A 15,598-nucleotide genomic window follows, 5' to 3' on the forward strand; every position below is an offset into this window, starting at 1 on the left:
AGCAACAGAGGTGCATCTCTTCTTTCTTTCGCCATTCTTTCTATGCACGCATCTTTCTCTTGCACTTCTTTCTGCAGCCGTACTAGCTACGCATGTGGAGAAATGTAACCGTGTGATGTAACCTCCAAACTAGCAGGGATGCGACACGGTCGCACTTTACACTTCCCGAACAGTGTTGTTTACGTGCGCTTGGGCTTTGGAATAGTTCAGGTGTCCACCTCGAGTGAAACAGTTGTGGTGCCCACAACAAGGAATGTGAAAACAAGCAAGAAAATTGCACTTTGGAAGCGACATGGAGCTTCCTTTTCGTCAGCAGCTTTCTCAGCACCAGCATCTGCTATGCGCGCATCACTCTTGTTATACAGTGGTGCATGGTGGTGGAATCTATGGAAAATAGCAAGAGCGCTGGCCGAGAGCCAATAGCGACATTTTTGCAGATAGCTCAAATGGTAGCAACTTATGAACTGATGGGTCAATGGGCGGAATGGTTCATTTTGGTGCTTTCACTATAACAACCTTACAGAATAACCAACAACTTTCGGCGGTCCCACATGATTCATCATATCAAGATTTCACTGTAGTTTGCTTTTTTTTTTCAGTAATGTTATCGTGCAAAAAGAAGGAATCAAACAAACAACAAAGTGCCTAAGACCTTACTTGGTGCAGATGATGGCATGTTGTCCCATGACTCCTCTATGTTACTGCTTTCATGAGAAGAATTAGTGTTGTTCTGCTGCATATCCCTGTTTGGCTGAGCTGACGAACCTGAGACACAAAGAAGAGGGCAGCAAGGAAGAGGCAGTTCTCAGTTTCAGGGGCAACAGAAAAAACCTTTGAAGTTTTAGGCTTAGCACTAAGTCCCATACCCTTTTTCTTCTTGGTTCCTTCGGCATTGCACAAAGAAAGAGCAAAGGAGAACTTGTCACTCTGCAGTTCAACTGCCACAAACTCACGTCGCAGAAATGTGAAGCATGACCTAACTCTCCCTATACTAATGTCACACAGGTCTTCACAGGTCATACCCAAGTGCTACCAAAGAAGAGCACATCCATACGAAACCTTTCTAAGGACTAAACTAGAATATGGGCGAATTGTCTGGGACCTGCATACTACCACTAACCTAAAAGCACTTGAGAAAATCCAAAGGAAAGCCATCCATTTCATTTTTTCGTGGTACAGTCGAACCATTTTTGTCTCAGAACTAATGCAATCAAATTTAATCCCAACCCTTCAGTCCCGCCGCAAATTTTTTTGTTCGAAATTTTTATATTTGTTAATTAACCAGAAACTTGGATTGAATTCCTCACTGTACATATCACTATCAACAGCTAGACAAACCTGACCTTCCCACCACCTTTCTCTTGCCCCGTACTTTGCTAAGACTAATTTATTTCAGCATTCTTTCTTTCCACAGACGACCACTGATTGGAACTCTTTGCCAGCTGACTGTGTGGATTGTACTGACCTTACAAGTGACCATGTTGTTTAGTTCATATTAGTATTGTTAAGAGTTATTTCCTACGGCTCGTTTTGCTTGAATTTGGATGTTGGAATCTAACATATATTTTTGTATTCCACTCTTGCTTGGGCCTCACATCCTGCAGTACGTCATGAATAAATAAATAAAATAAATATTGAGTTCTATGGGAAGACAAATGGGAGTCACAAAAGAATGTATTATGCCCAATCCTGCACAATAAGCAATTACATTATAAGTGGTCTGAGCTGTATTGTTTAATTTTATACTCATATTTTAAAAAATTGTCCAAAAAGAAATTTTGTTGCAGTTGGCCTTTGTGGGGATGCGCGACCCTCGCGCCTCCCCTGATGTTTTTCCCGCATAGCGCGTCTCCTGTAGTGCGGCTTCGCCGCACACGCGGCGGTCCGAGTGGTACAGGCGCAGTCCGAGAGATGGCGCTAGTGTTGCGCGGCTGCGGGGTTACCCTCGGCGGGAGATGCAAGGCGCGCTCTCTTGGGTTCGAGACAGGAAGCGTGCCGCACGTGCAGCAACGCTCTTCCCCGGCGGGTCGCCGAACAGCGCGGACATTCCGCGCGCGCGCGGTGACCGATGCATCTGCGAGACCGCCTCGCGTGGCCGCCTTCGAACGCGCCACGATTCGCGTGACTATACACGCGAACGACCAGGCGTTGGGATCCAGCATGGGGCGAACATATTCGCTCGCTTCCGGTCGCGGTAAGTCGGACTTCTAGATTTGTCGCGCGCCCATCGGCATGTTTTGTGGATAGCAACTCGGCTAGCAGGCATTGATGTATGAAAGGTGCAATAAATGCCCTTGTGATTGTTTGCACTACTGTGTTGTCGTTCCTTTGTCCCAAGAGTACGGTGTGAGATATCCCCACATCAGACCCCGCATCTGGCTGCCCAACGTGGGACTCTTGGGGCATCGGACGATAGTTTTAACAGTTTTGCTTCGTTCGAGACCTTTGTTTCAACCGAAGCGTAGGCCTAGCGTGAATTTTGATCGCTAGCGTCGGCGGCATGCTTTCTTGAGCGAGGTGACGGTGGCTGTAGTGTGTTTGAACATGTCAACATGCTAAGCCTTTTCGCAAGTGTTTTTTTTAATGGCATTCGTTGGTACGAGAGCCACGTGGTCTGCATCCTGGGAAACGAGGCTCGGCGCCCGCGGAGCATTGCCAAGCCTGAAGCGAGCGAGTACGGAAGCCTCGTGGGTGGTCCGAATTTTCTATGTAAATAGCTTCTCCTATCTCTTTGACTCTGATGAAGTCGTGGCTCTGGGAGCCGGGTGGCCGCGGGCCACGGGTGCCACTACGGGCTGACTGGTATTGCGGCCTGGCACCGGGCGCTCCGACACCGTCTGGGACGGTGGGCGCCGTCAACTCGGATGCTGTGTGCACCGAGCGGAGTAGGACCACCTCACAGAGCTGACGTCTCCTCGCGGCTGCCTGTTTTGCGCCCATTTTGGGTGTCGTTTGTTGGATGCCGGTTGTTGTCACAGTAGCGATGCTTTAGGCCTAAGGCTTTACGAAGCTGCCTGTCGCATGTAGAGGGACACAACCTGGTGGACCGTGGCGTTGAGGTGTTGCAATTTGCTTCCCTCATTCAATTTAGCCTCGCACGAATTGAAATTACTCGTTCGACTCAAGGAAGCGAGCTTCGTTCACGTGAACCTAGCATCTGAGTAGCTGCCCGATCTTTTGCTAACCGAGTTGAACATTGTACCACGTGGGCGATGCGCATGCAGACTTTTTCTCCCTTGCACTACTTTAGTGTTTGCCGAGTGTGTTCAGTTTACGCAGTGTGATTGGAGTCACCCCTGGTTTGCCGTCACCTGCACATCGTTTGCGCTGCTGCCCCGGACTACGATCGAGCCACCCCGGGCGATGGTGATGCTGTGGCCAGTTCGGCGCAGTGACTTCGGCGGCCTCCTGCATCCAGCTCACAACCCTCGGCGGCGGACAAAAGAGCCGGCGGTCACCGACAGCTACGGCGGCTCTTCCCAGCAGGGCGCGTCGGCACGAGCGACGCTTGCTCGTACCGACTACTGCGTCGTCGTCTCCGGAGTCCTGGCTTGGGATCGTGCCGTCGAGGCTGCAAAGCCGCTGCTGTGACCGGCGGACGCCAGCGGTGCACCCAAGGACAATGTCGGCTCGCATGCTATGGACAGCGTGTGGACATTTCTTCGGCGCGGCCACTGTTACATGTACTACCTTGTCGCGAAGCGCGCGTTGATGTTAGACCGTGTGACATGTTTCGCCGGAATATGTAGTGATTTAAGGTTGGGGGGATGTGGGGATGCGCGACCCTCGCGCCTCCCCTGATGTTTTTCCCGCATAGCGCGTCTCCTGTAGTGCGGCTTCACCGCACACGCGGCGGTCCGAGTGGTACAGGCGCAGTCCGAGAGATGGCGCTAGTGTTGCGCGGCTGCGGGGTTACCCTCGGCGGGAGATGCAAGGCGCGCTCTCTTGGGTTCGAGACAGGAAGCGTGCCGCACGTGCAGCAACGCTCTTCCCCGGCGGGTCGCCGAACAGCGCGGACATTCCGCGCGCGCGCGGTGACCGATGCATCTGCGAGACCGCCTCGCGTGGCCGCCTTCGAACGCGCCACGATTCGCGTGACTATACACACGAACGACCAGGCGTTGGGATCCAGCATGGGGCGAACATATTCGCTCGCTTCCGGTCGCGGTAAGTCGGACTTCTAGATTTGTCGCGCGCCCATCGGCATGTTTTGTGGATAGCAACTCGGCTAGCAGGCATTGATGTATGAAAGGTGCAATAAATGCCCTTGTGATTGTTTGCACTACTGTGTTGTCGTTCCTTTGTCCCAAGAGTACGGTGTGAGATATCCCGTATCAGACCCCACACCTTAAATCAGCATTTGATGCTGCTTACTAATGCACACATTTGCCATGGCCGGATACTAAGTCTGAATGATCAGTTTCCAAAAAAAAAGAATGGCCATCAAATAAACAAGCTGCTGACAAGCCAACACGCCCATAAAGCTAGCCCTCTCTTTTTGGTTAAACTAAATTACGACAGCTTCAGTGTTACAAACCTGTTCTCCTCTAGTGTAAATAGCCAGTAACAGATATTGCAGTAGAAAGCATTTCAATGTGACACACATATTTTCAAATGCACACTTACCGCCCCTTTGACCGGAGACCATGACACTGATCTTCTTTCCCAGAAAAACATAGTTATTCATTTCATTGATGGCATCTGCAACTGCCTGCTGGTCTCGCAATGTCAGGAATGCAAACCTGTTTTAAATGTCAATGCAAAGCATAAGTGACACAGCAGCCACGGGAAAAAAAATAGAACATTATACTAGCGAGCAAACAACAGATACTGCAGGCTCCAGTGATAAAACATTTTTATTATACATAGAAACAATTTGGGCTAATAAAAGCTCATACTACTATTACAAGATGCTGCCAGCAAGGCTTCTCAGGCTGACATTTCACTGTGCTGCTGCTTTTGGAACAGTTTTGGCTACACCACACATCTTTTGCTTGCCTTCCGACACCTCAGTGCTAGATTAAAATAATGTCAAAAGTTGGGTCAGTTTGAGACAGCTTTATACACTCCCAGATCCTGACTGGGAGCTTACCAATATCACTGAAAAGAAAGGTGTAAAAGCACTGCATTCTACTGGTGCTAACATATGAGGCAGAAACTTGGAGACTAAGAAGCCCAAGAACGAGTTAAGGACACCGCAAGGAGCGATGGAGCGAAAAATGTTAGGCCTGACGTTAAGAGACAGGAAAAGAGCGGTGTGGAACAGAGAGCAAACGGGGATAGCCGATATTCTAATTGACATTAAGAGAAAAAAATGTAGCTGGGCAGGCCGTGTAATACGCAAGATAGAGAAACAGTGGACCATTAGAGTTATAGAAAGGATGCCAATAGAAGGGAAGCGCAGTCAAGGACGGCAGAAAACTAGGTGGGCTAATGAAATTAGAAAATTTGCAGGCACAAGTTGCAATCAGTTGGCACAGGACAGGGGTAATTTGAGACCGCAGGGAGGGGCCTTTGTCCTGCATAGGACATAAATATAGGCTGATGCACTCCGCTGGGAACCACTAAACCTGCCCCATGAGGCACTGCTGCTTTTAGCACTTCACTTCATTGACATCGCATCACAGTTGCCTGAAGCATCAATTTTCGAAAGCAGATGTAAGGGAAGGTGACGTGAGGCAGGGAAATGAAAAAAAACTCAGCTCCAGAAGTAAAAACAATTAATGCCTCACACCTTGTTAGGAACAAACCCCAATGGAATGCGCCATTATTGTCAGACACTTTGCGTCTCAATGGGGGAGACAGGCCACTTTGGTGCTGGGTACATCAATGGGTAGTGGTATGCACCGGTTAGGCTATTGCGTATTTAACCGTAATCATAGTTATGCGCCCTTACACTCCAAATTGTCCAGCAGCTGTAGCCACTTTCAGGGGTGGGAGAGCTGGAAGAGCTTGTGGAGCAGAATATACAGTTAAACCTTGACATAACGAACTTCAATATAACGAAATTCTCAATATAATAAGTATAACTTTTCACAACCTCTTGTCCTTAGAACACCATGTATTTAGAACTTTATTATAATGAAGTGTGTTTGTATGCTATTTCAATATAACAAAATTTCACTGTCGCCGTAAAGGAATGCCATCACAATAAATGGAAACTTATGCAGATGCAGCCGGGCAAACGAGTGAATTACAAGCGGCTCTTTGCAAATACACCTCTCAAATTTCGTGCAGCACCACAAGAGTGACCCCCAAAGTGGAGCCGCATCATGTTCCGTATAAAGTCCAAATGCCTATTTGGATCCTATCGTGCCCCGAGCACTGTGTGCTTTAGGTGCGAGTGAAAGTGTGCGAGGGTGAGAGAAGAAAGATGGTGGCTACAGGAGTGCCGCCTTCCCGTGCAAGCAAAGGAAAAGAAGGGGACAGAAGCTCGCGGTAATGCTATCAAGCGTGCAAGAGGGGAGCAAAGTGTGGGGCAAGTTGGCGCTCATCTCAGTTCTGGCTTTGCATGGCTGTAAGTGCGGCTGAGCACACATGCAGCCGTACACCCTTCTTTAGAGGTAATCTGCCGCATATACAAACAGTGGGTGTGCCGAGACAGTGTGCCACCATGTAAGCTGTCTTACGGTGTGTTCAGTATTGGAGGTTGTGCAATCTCGTGTTTCAGTGACGCGTTGGAGCGAGAGGCAGACAAAGCATTCACTCCCCACTGCCGGCACTTTTCCTGATAGTGTCATCCCAGCGCGGGCGACGCTATCAGCCGCGGGGGCAGAGTGCACATGAAAGTGTGGCTGGCTTCACTTCATTCATACCGCCCAGAAACCTGAGGGTTGGTTCGGGCCCCTTTAAGGAGGAGGCCCAGCTGCAACGTGTGCCCCACCCTCACCCTCAAACGAAATCTCTGGCAACACCACTGGCAGTGGTGCCACGTTTTTTATCTTATTGTGTGATAGCTTTCCCATTTTCATACTGCTGAAACTATAAAGTGGTGCAGCAATGGTGAATTTAGGTAAAAAAATGACTCTTTTGGAGCAGTATGAAGCTACAAGTGCCAGTCAGCACAGGATGACGCAATACGTGCAGCATTCCCTTCACTGCTGCAGAAAACAATGCGACAAGCTATGATGGTAGCTGTCTAGGCCTGCTTCAGTCTAGGCACTGACACACCGACGTCCGTGCTATGGCACTCAGTGGTGCAGGCAAATTCAAGTTCCATGCAAGTGAATGGCTGATTAAAATGCTTTATGGACATGCACAACGGTACGTGATCACACCTTTCTGCAGCATGCCCTGTCACCGTGCAGCCGTCTCCCCACAAGTGCACCTCACAGCTGCTGTTGCCATACCAAACTATGACAAAACCTTCGTGACCTGTGAAAGAAATATCACTTACGGCTTCTTGTTATCTGGCTTCTTAAGCACCACTTTCTCAGGTCCAAACCTCTCAAAGAGTTGGAGGATGTGTTCCTGTAAGTATGATAAGACATACCATCACATCATTACTGAAGCAGGATTCCATGAAAACATAAATAAATTGAAACAGATACGCAACACCAAAATGTGAGCAATCACAGTTTCACTGATAGCTAATATATTATAGATTAATGTAACACCCTTTGTCAATATTTTGTGGTGTTTTCAATATTTTGTGCACGTTTAGTTTTCTACAGCCAAACTCTTTTTTTTTGCAAAAAGGTACATTCTTCCAATAAATGCAACTAGTAGTATACAGGTTTGTGTAGCACAATATGACACCAGCACACACACATCACAGAAAACTAGGAATATTGGGATGGTTTAAAACATTTTTTGGCTGGGCCTGATGCTCGCTTCACAGGAGGGTCGCATTTGTCATCGCCAAAAGTTGGGGTTTTAGCCTGTTCTACCTAAAATCAAAACATCGCTTTCCAGACTTGTCAATCAAACATGAAGGTATGGCTATTACATGAGCCTGATTATTACATATACACCTGGTGGTTAGTGGATACGATATAAAACCCAGCACGTGCCTCAGATTTTTAATGTGCTCTGCTAGCTGTGCAGTCACAGAGGTCATGCCAAAGAGCCACATGTTTTCAGTCACACTTCACTTCCTGCAAGCCTTAACGGCAGAGGGTGACTTTTTCTCTTCTAGTTTCATTATAAAACACGCCCAATCTGCTAGCTTATCACAATGCATCCACTCTTACTTCAAATGTAAAATTTTACAGACACGGCTCTGTATCAACACAATCAGAAATTAGTTTTTTTTTTTTTACACATTACAAGATTTTGTTGTGATTGGCCTTAAACTTTCTGGATTGGCTTTCACAAAGACTTGATTAAAAATACAGTTGAGCATGATATATACAGTTGAACCTCGATATAATGAAGTCGGTACTAATTGGCAATTAAAATGAATTAAACGAACCTCCTCAATATGGTTTGGCAAGTTTGCAAGGAACGCTTCCTTTGACTTGTCAGTGCTGCTGTCCTTGGAACCTAAAAAGAAATCAGGGGCCAGTCAATATACTGGTAGCACACACTACAGGTAGGGCACAATAGACACATAGGGCGCAATAGACACAGACTTAGGCACTGCCCTTACTAGAGACCAAAACTTTTTGCAAAATGCCTTTTGAAACGTTTTTTGCACCTCGGGGTTTCTTGCCCGACATTGTGAAATGACTGCAGTTGCACTCTCACTGCGTTATTTACTTTGTTTCCCCTCACTAACCCTTATTCACCGCTGCATGAAGTGCGCGAAAGGTGTCAAAAACAAAGATGCTTATAAGTGTGCTCCTTCAGCAATTGACCCATGAGTCTCAGTGCTAGTTCATGGATGGAGGAAACGCATTCTATCAGCCATGAGAAAAGCAGGTGAGAAGCCATGCTCAGCTCTTTGTTAGCTGAAGTTGAGTGGTGCAGTTAAAGCACACATTTTCTACATTATTGGCTCACAGTATAGAGTCTACGCATGCAGAGACACTGTCAACGCACCATACACCTCACAAACTTCACTGTTCCTCTGTCGAAAGATGCATGTGTCAACCATCATCTCATCGGTTTGGTGCGTTCCTCGCAACAGTACCTGCTCATTGAGTCCCTCGCCCCTTACATAGTGCCCAGTTTCGCCCACCTGAGCTCTTCAGCAAGGACTCAACGCCCTTCACGTTGACTACTTCGACTGACCATGGACTCTTTTGTAACGCAGTTACACTAACTTGCCATTTTGTCATTCCATCTAGGCAGGGCACCCTGTAGTGCCTACCGACATTACAACACGGGGACACTAAGGTCAGCGCTCTCAGCTGGCGCCTTGGTGCCGGCTGCAAAAGGTGAGAAAAATAAAGATGGGCAGCACATGCTCGATGTGCAAACACGGCACATGCGGTTTCACTATAGAAGCCTACTACACTGGTCCTCTTGTTGTGGTGCTCCACTGCGACCCCTCAGTCCCTGACATACTCACATGTGAAAAACAGTGCAATGAATATTAACGCTGACATCACTCATGCATACCTCTGATAACTTTACTGTGATCACACCTAAATAGCATGACATTTACCGAAGGTGTGCCCAAGGCTATTCTATATTGTTAATCTTCAAATGAGCCTATGCCACAGTGTCTGTCACACCCTCACACTCTGCAGCACATGCAGTCCTCATGCATACTGAAAGCTATTTGTATACATAGTTGGGGCGTTGCTTCATAATAATACATTATTCATTCTTTTCTTAGAATCTATCGTATTATTTGGCCAACCCCTGTGAAAACAGCAGTATGGCTATGTCCAAGCCAGTGAGGAAGAACAGAAACAATAGAAAATGAACTGGACTGTTATTAAATACAGCGCCAGGTGCTGTACTACTGCTCAGTACACTCCACTCAGTCTCACTCACTGCCTTGGCACATTGCACTGGCAACATCCAGCTACAAATTTGCATCAGCCATAACAACACAGTTAGCATCTTCATTTTCCACACCAAAGAAAACTTGCAGAATGCTGAAGTCTAGGCTCAATCATGCACCCTTAACCGGCCACTTTTCCAGTGGCAGTCAACCATTGCTATCTTTTAAAGTTTTAATAGAGTGAGTGCCACAACCAATCACATGTCTGCTTTGGCATGACGGCACAACATGCTGGCACCATTAGTACCAACAGCTCCCACAGATGCTTTGTATGTCATAGCAGTCTCTTCTAAAGTGCCTTTCTATACGCATCATGAACTGCCCTGGCAACCACAACATTTAAACCTGAGGCCATGCAGGCAAGAATGGCATTGCCTGTACCACTAGGCCACACCAATAGGTTTGGCAGCACAAGTAGTACTTCAATCCTCTGCTTGTCACACAAACTGGCAACAGTGCCTCGCAAGATATGACAACTGCGCACATTTCCGCAAGATAACCTACTACATTTTTAACAGGATATGAGGAAAAAGGTCATTTCTACAGAAAAAAAAAAACTCCAGTGGTGAAAAACCAAAGGACCTTCAACAAAGAAGTAGGTTAACCAATGGCACAGTGCATCATTTCAACAGAATCAGGTGAAATGAAGAAAAAGAGTGAGGACAAATTATAGGAGACTGCACTCCAGCACCAGCTTTAGCTATCACTCTCACTGTTTTGCACTTTGGGAAATGCTGCTCACAATGTTTAAAAAAAATTATGGGATTTTACGTGCCAAAACCACTTTCTGATTATGAGGCACGCCGTAGTGGGGGACTCCAGAAATTTCGACTACCTGGGGTTCTTTAACGTGCATCTAAATCTAAGTACACAGGTGTTTTCGCATTTCACTGAAGGCATAACTATTGTTCACTGAGGCACTGACAGACAAATGCCATTCACAGAAAACATCGCCACGTAAGTGCCATCACAGTTTAAACAGACATTCCTTGCAGCCATTTATCTGGGAATATGTGTGTTCATGTAGGTGACCAATGCTAAACACCTCTCAATGTCGAGCTGCATGCAAAGTCAACATGGTGATTATCTTCCCAAGGCTAGTGGAAGCCACAGACTATTCATGATTAATGTACAGCATAGTCAGAGGGAACATGCTAAGCAGCAAGTCATGCCTTCAGGGCACTCAAGCTGAGGGTGCACATGGAAGCAGTCTCAATGTAGTGTTAAGTATGCGTAAAGGGAAACTAGCACTGCTTATAGCAAGATGTTCACTTGCGCCTCATGCTCACATGTTCCCTTTAACAGAGGACTGCACTGTGCACACGATATGCACGCCAACCATGGACTATACCCAGAATTGGCTGTTTGCCAGCTGCCTTCACAATATGTACACATGGAGTGGAGGCACGCACAAATACATATATGTCCCTCTGCGTTGACAACACTAGAGTGCTGCGTAGTTGCAGTCAACTGAAAATGGACCATTTCCAGGAATGAATAAAAGAATCCTTAAAGGGATAGTACAGCAGCCATATGGCTGATGCCAAATCATATCGGCCACGAGACGTGTAACAAGTAATTACTAGTCAAATAATAATCTTCTCAGAGTTGAATATGCCGAGGTTTAGGAAAATCTAAGCAGGCGAATATGCCAAAAGCACACTTGCCAAGAAACGCAAGTAGTGAAAAGAAATTGCCTACAGCTAGATACATGACGCAGAAGCTATGAACTTGAATCATGACTCACATGATGGCAATCCTACTGCTTTTGCACAAGAACTGACATCAATATGCTATTATGAAATATTTCTTTCTTTAATAGTGCATTGTAATTTGCTGCAATGTCATTTCATGGAGAAGCTTCCGTACATCCTCGCCAGTAGCGTACTTTATGGGGCTTGACCCAGGGCAGGCCTATGCTGTAGGCTTGCCGAGTAAGACTACGCAGGTCTGTTGAAATGTAGTGTCGGATTGGACCAATCCCACTGCCTTTAGCGCTAGGCTTTGGCCAGGCTCAGAATTCCAACCCACACACATTTTCAGTGCAAGCACCAAAACAAAGCACAGCATAGAGATGAAGTTGAATGGGTGGGCAGGCCTGCATGTAATCCAGCAATGGCAGCACCAGAAGTACTTCCATTGGCATCACCGCCAAACCTGTATAAGCCTTGCTGTAGATAAAACCCCCTACATATTCGCATAAGGTTTATTGTTGCACCAAGTCATTATTACCTTCACGATGGTCTCGAGAAGCTCCTGTTGAAGGCTGCGAGCTGAACCCAACAGGCTCAGGTCTGGTGCTAGGACTCTTGACAGCAATGGGATGATTGTTAAGCATAAATGACCCGCACAGGGCCTCTTCTGCTTCTGATTCAGTAGAAAAGATGACAAAGCAGTGCCTACAAAAAAAAAATGTAAGCAGAGGAACATTTTAGCTATAGCTATCACATAATGTACATGACCACTAGATGTCATAATTAATAGGCAAACAAGAAGCAGTCACTGACACTCCTATTCAAAGGCACCAATGCTGGCATGTACCTAGGAAGGGGGCTGCGCCCCCGTCCCAAAATTAAGCTACATACCCCCACTCCCTCCTCCCCGCCCCACATCACCACTCCTCACACACATTCCTAAAGCGCCGCCAAATCAATCATGAGACTTGACAGCTACTCGGCGGTCAACATTCTGCTGCATTTTTCTCTCATTTTGGATAGTGGTTGTTATCGGCATCTACTGGGATGTGAAGGGCAGTTTTTTCACCATTTCGGTGCCCGCGCGATTAACTTGAGATGCATTAAGTTGTCACCAGCTATTCAACAGTCTTGCGCATCGCTGTTGGTCCATTAGTTCAACCTTCTTTGTTTTGAATGATCCAAGGACCAGAAAAGGGATTCAGTTCATAGTCAGCTGATCTGTATGCTCATGGAACGAATTGTGGCCGGAGAAAACGCCACTTGCATTTAATTTTGCTTCATTATTTCCTTGAGCGACAGCTTGCCGCAACGCTGGCAGATCCTCGGAACCATATACCTGCAATATGGGTTAGACATGGTGCAAATTAAAATAATGCAAAACAGCGTCCGTCATCAAGTCCTGCAATAACCCTTAAACCCATAAGCAATACAACTGTCACCCCTTACCTCATCTGGTATCTTCCATAATTGTACACCACTAAAATTGGCAACTGGAAACAAGAGTCACAAGGAATTGAGAAATTAAGCTATCTACTATGGGAGAGACCCAAGGCAAACAGCCAAACAGGAAGGAAAAGCGAAAATTAACAAATTTAACCGTTGCTTGTGAAAATATTAATGGATCAATATCTTTTTTATTTAAAAAGAAAGCAGAGAAAACGCCGCCGGAAGTGAAGAACAATTCTGTGTTTTTAATTACGCTTTTACAGTTATCAGTTGAGCCGCCTGACGCAGCCACCTCTCTGCTGTGCTTATATGTGAGTGTTTTTCTAACCTTTCGTGGTGGGCGCAGTACATGTAGAACCGCAACGCCCTGCGCTCTACACGGTTGTGTGGGACTGGCGGCCACACATTGTTACACAAATTTTTAAATAACAATACAAATCTGTTTTGGCACTTAACTTGGTAGAGCAGAAAACAAAGGATAAAAAAAAACGGTGATTGTTCTGCAAATATAAATTTCTCTATAATTTTCCCAGGGCTAATTCGAAAAACGCAACTAGGAATCTTTATTTTACACTTTCGCTTGTTTACTTGTTCTTGGCAGTGTTCTTCCTGCGCAAGTCCATTTGGTGTGGTTTTTTGTTTGCCAAGTAAAGGAGAGGTGTATCTCACAGGCATACCTGTGAGATAAGGATCCTTTAACTTCCCTTTTGCGGGTTTACGCGTCTTTATGGCGAATGGTGGGCATTATTTACATTTGTACTAGTAAAGGTACCCCCCCCCTCATTTGGGTAGAAAAGTTAGCTTGGGTTGCCCCCCCCAAAAATATCCTGGGTACGTACCTGCACCTATTTATACATAAACCTACTTTGTGGTTCCACTTCTTATAATATTTCCCTCTCCTTTCCCCAGTGTAGGGTAGCCAACCAGGCTCAGTCCTACTTAACCTCCCTGCCCTTCATTTATCATTTGCTCTCTCTCTCTCTCTCAACCTCAAATTGGCCTTGCTGATGCAATAACCCATACCATGAGCCTCTATCCCCAGGTTAGTGGCATGGGGCTTCATGCTCTCAAAATGCAAGCAATGCCCATGTCGACGAAAAAAACTAACTCAGCCACTTGGCCTTCCTTGTCACATGTTCCTTGTTTGCGACATGCACCAGTTTGCACTCTCAAAGGGTTAGCGGGATGGTGGTTTGGTGAGCATGTCTCCATGTTGATGTGTGTTTAAGCAATTTGCCATTTTCTTACTCACACCTGCTTATGTTTGCTGATCAGGCATGTTGTACCTTACTGTTGTACTGATAATGTAGCGGCTGCTGAAATGCAAGGGATCCGACTTTTGGTGCCTTAGACTTATTTACTAAAATGTGTAAGGGTGAAAATATTCCGCGGCATGTTTTTGTGTGACCTGCATTCATGGCTTTTCATTCACATTGTGATCTCAAATGTCGTACTTAGGTTTCATGTTATTATAAAATTTTATTCGAATTTTGCCGTTCACGTGTTACCTTGGTGGCCCTATGGTCCTTTCAAAGAATTTAAACCGACTGTTTTACATCGTCAGCCAGCGCCAGCAAAGTGAGGCTTTGGCCGTAGCACATGACATATTGCAATAAGATTTGATGCAACGCAAGTTAAACTCACGCCTTCCTTTCTCCTTCGAATCGCATGTTCACGTTCTCCACTGTGTACTTTTCGAAAACCCGGCGAATGTCTGCCTGCGTGACACCAAATACAATTACGGATGACGGTTTCATGCAAGGTCTGAAAACACATCAGCAAAAAAAAAAGGATGATTATACGTTACCTCTCTGGCTTCGGCGCCGATATTCCCAACATACACTTTTCGATTAGCGGGCTGATCTGGTCTCGCACCTTTCTGCTGCCGCTGGTCTGTAGTAAATATAGCACAGCAATTGGACTAGTTAGGTATTCAAGCTGAGCAAATTTTTCGTAGTGATGTAGCAATGCAATATGTGTGATTTACCGCCCCAGCCGCCACGACCTTTCCCGGCGTCTGGTCTGTTTGCCTTCATTACGCCAGCAGGTCAGTCTCTTACGCTACGAAGTAGACAACGAGACTGCTCAAAACACTAGACACTGGCACAAAGAAAGACCGAAGACATTCGTTGTCACCTCCCAAAAGGTTAGTGACAACACGGTGCGATTGTGGAGCAGGCGTTGCCTAGCTACGCTGGACCTCTGTGTGCGCTTCCGAACGATGATATACGGCAAAAAACGGTAGAAGTTAAAATGTCACCACTGTCAACAAATGCAGCAACTTCTAGCAGCGGCCATGTGCGAGTACATAATAAAAGAATATGATGATGATGATGGAGAGAGAAGTGTTCAGTGTATCTGCTAAATGTGGTATAGTCTTGACAGCTTGCAAGAGACAGATAAAAATATTAAATACCTCCTTTACTATAATACATTTCCGATTAAATAGGTAACTATTACCTGTCGTTTTATTGCTCTCAACCTTAAAATCTTGAGAGCCGTGGAAGCGTAGGGGGCGACCAGATTTCGGTTTCGGTACTACTTCTTTTATATTTTTTAC

The 15,598-nt window shown here is 46.1% G+C and overlaps 1 protein-coding gene across 1 annotated transcript in view; it reads right to left on the reverse strand.

The window, feature by feature from the left end:
• LOC135902434 (probable RNA-binding protein 19) overlaps positions 1–15,342 on the reverse strand; it is a 74,593-nt gene extending 59,251 nt beyond the window's left edge. The window contains exons 1-8 of the mRNA XM_065432494.2: positions 15,026–15,342; positions 14,846–14,931; positions 14,683–14,756; positions 12,128–12,294; positions 8,414–8,484; positions 7,397–7,470; positions 4,627–4,742; positions 658–765 (exon numbers count right to left, since the gene is read on the reverse strand). Of these exons, the coding sequence (XP_065288566.1) occupies positions 658–765; positions 4,627–4,742; positions 7,397–7,470; positions 8,414–8,484; positions 12,128–12,294; positions 14,683–14,756; positions 14,846–14,931; positions 15,026–15,074 (745 nt within the window). The 5' untranslated portion in view covers positions 15,075–15,342. The remainder of the gene's footprint in view (positions 1–657; positions 766–4,626; positions 4,743–7,396; positions 7,471–8,413; positions 8,485–12,127; positions 12,295–14,682; positions 14,757–14,845; positions 14,932–15,025) is intronic.
• Positions 15,343–15,598: the final 256 nt, after the last annotated feature.

The sequence above is a fragment of the Dermacentor albipictus genome, chromosome 1 (genome assembly GCF_038994185.2).
Source record: "Dermacentor albipictus isolate Rhodes 1998 colony chromosome 1, USDA_Dalb.pri_finalv2, whole genome shotgun sequence".
In the NCBI taxonomy this organism is placed as follows: domain Eukaryota; kingdom Metazoa; phylum Arthropoda; class Arachnida; order Ixodida; family Ixodidae; genus Dermacentor; species Dermacentor albipictus.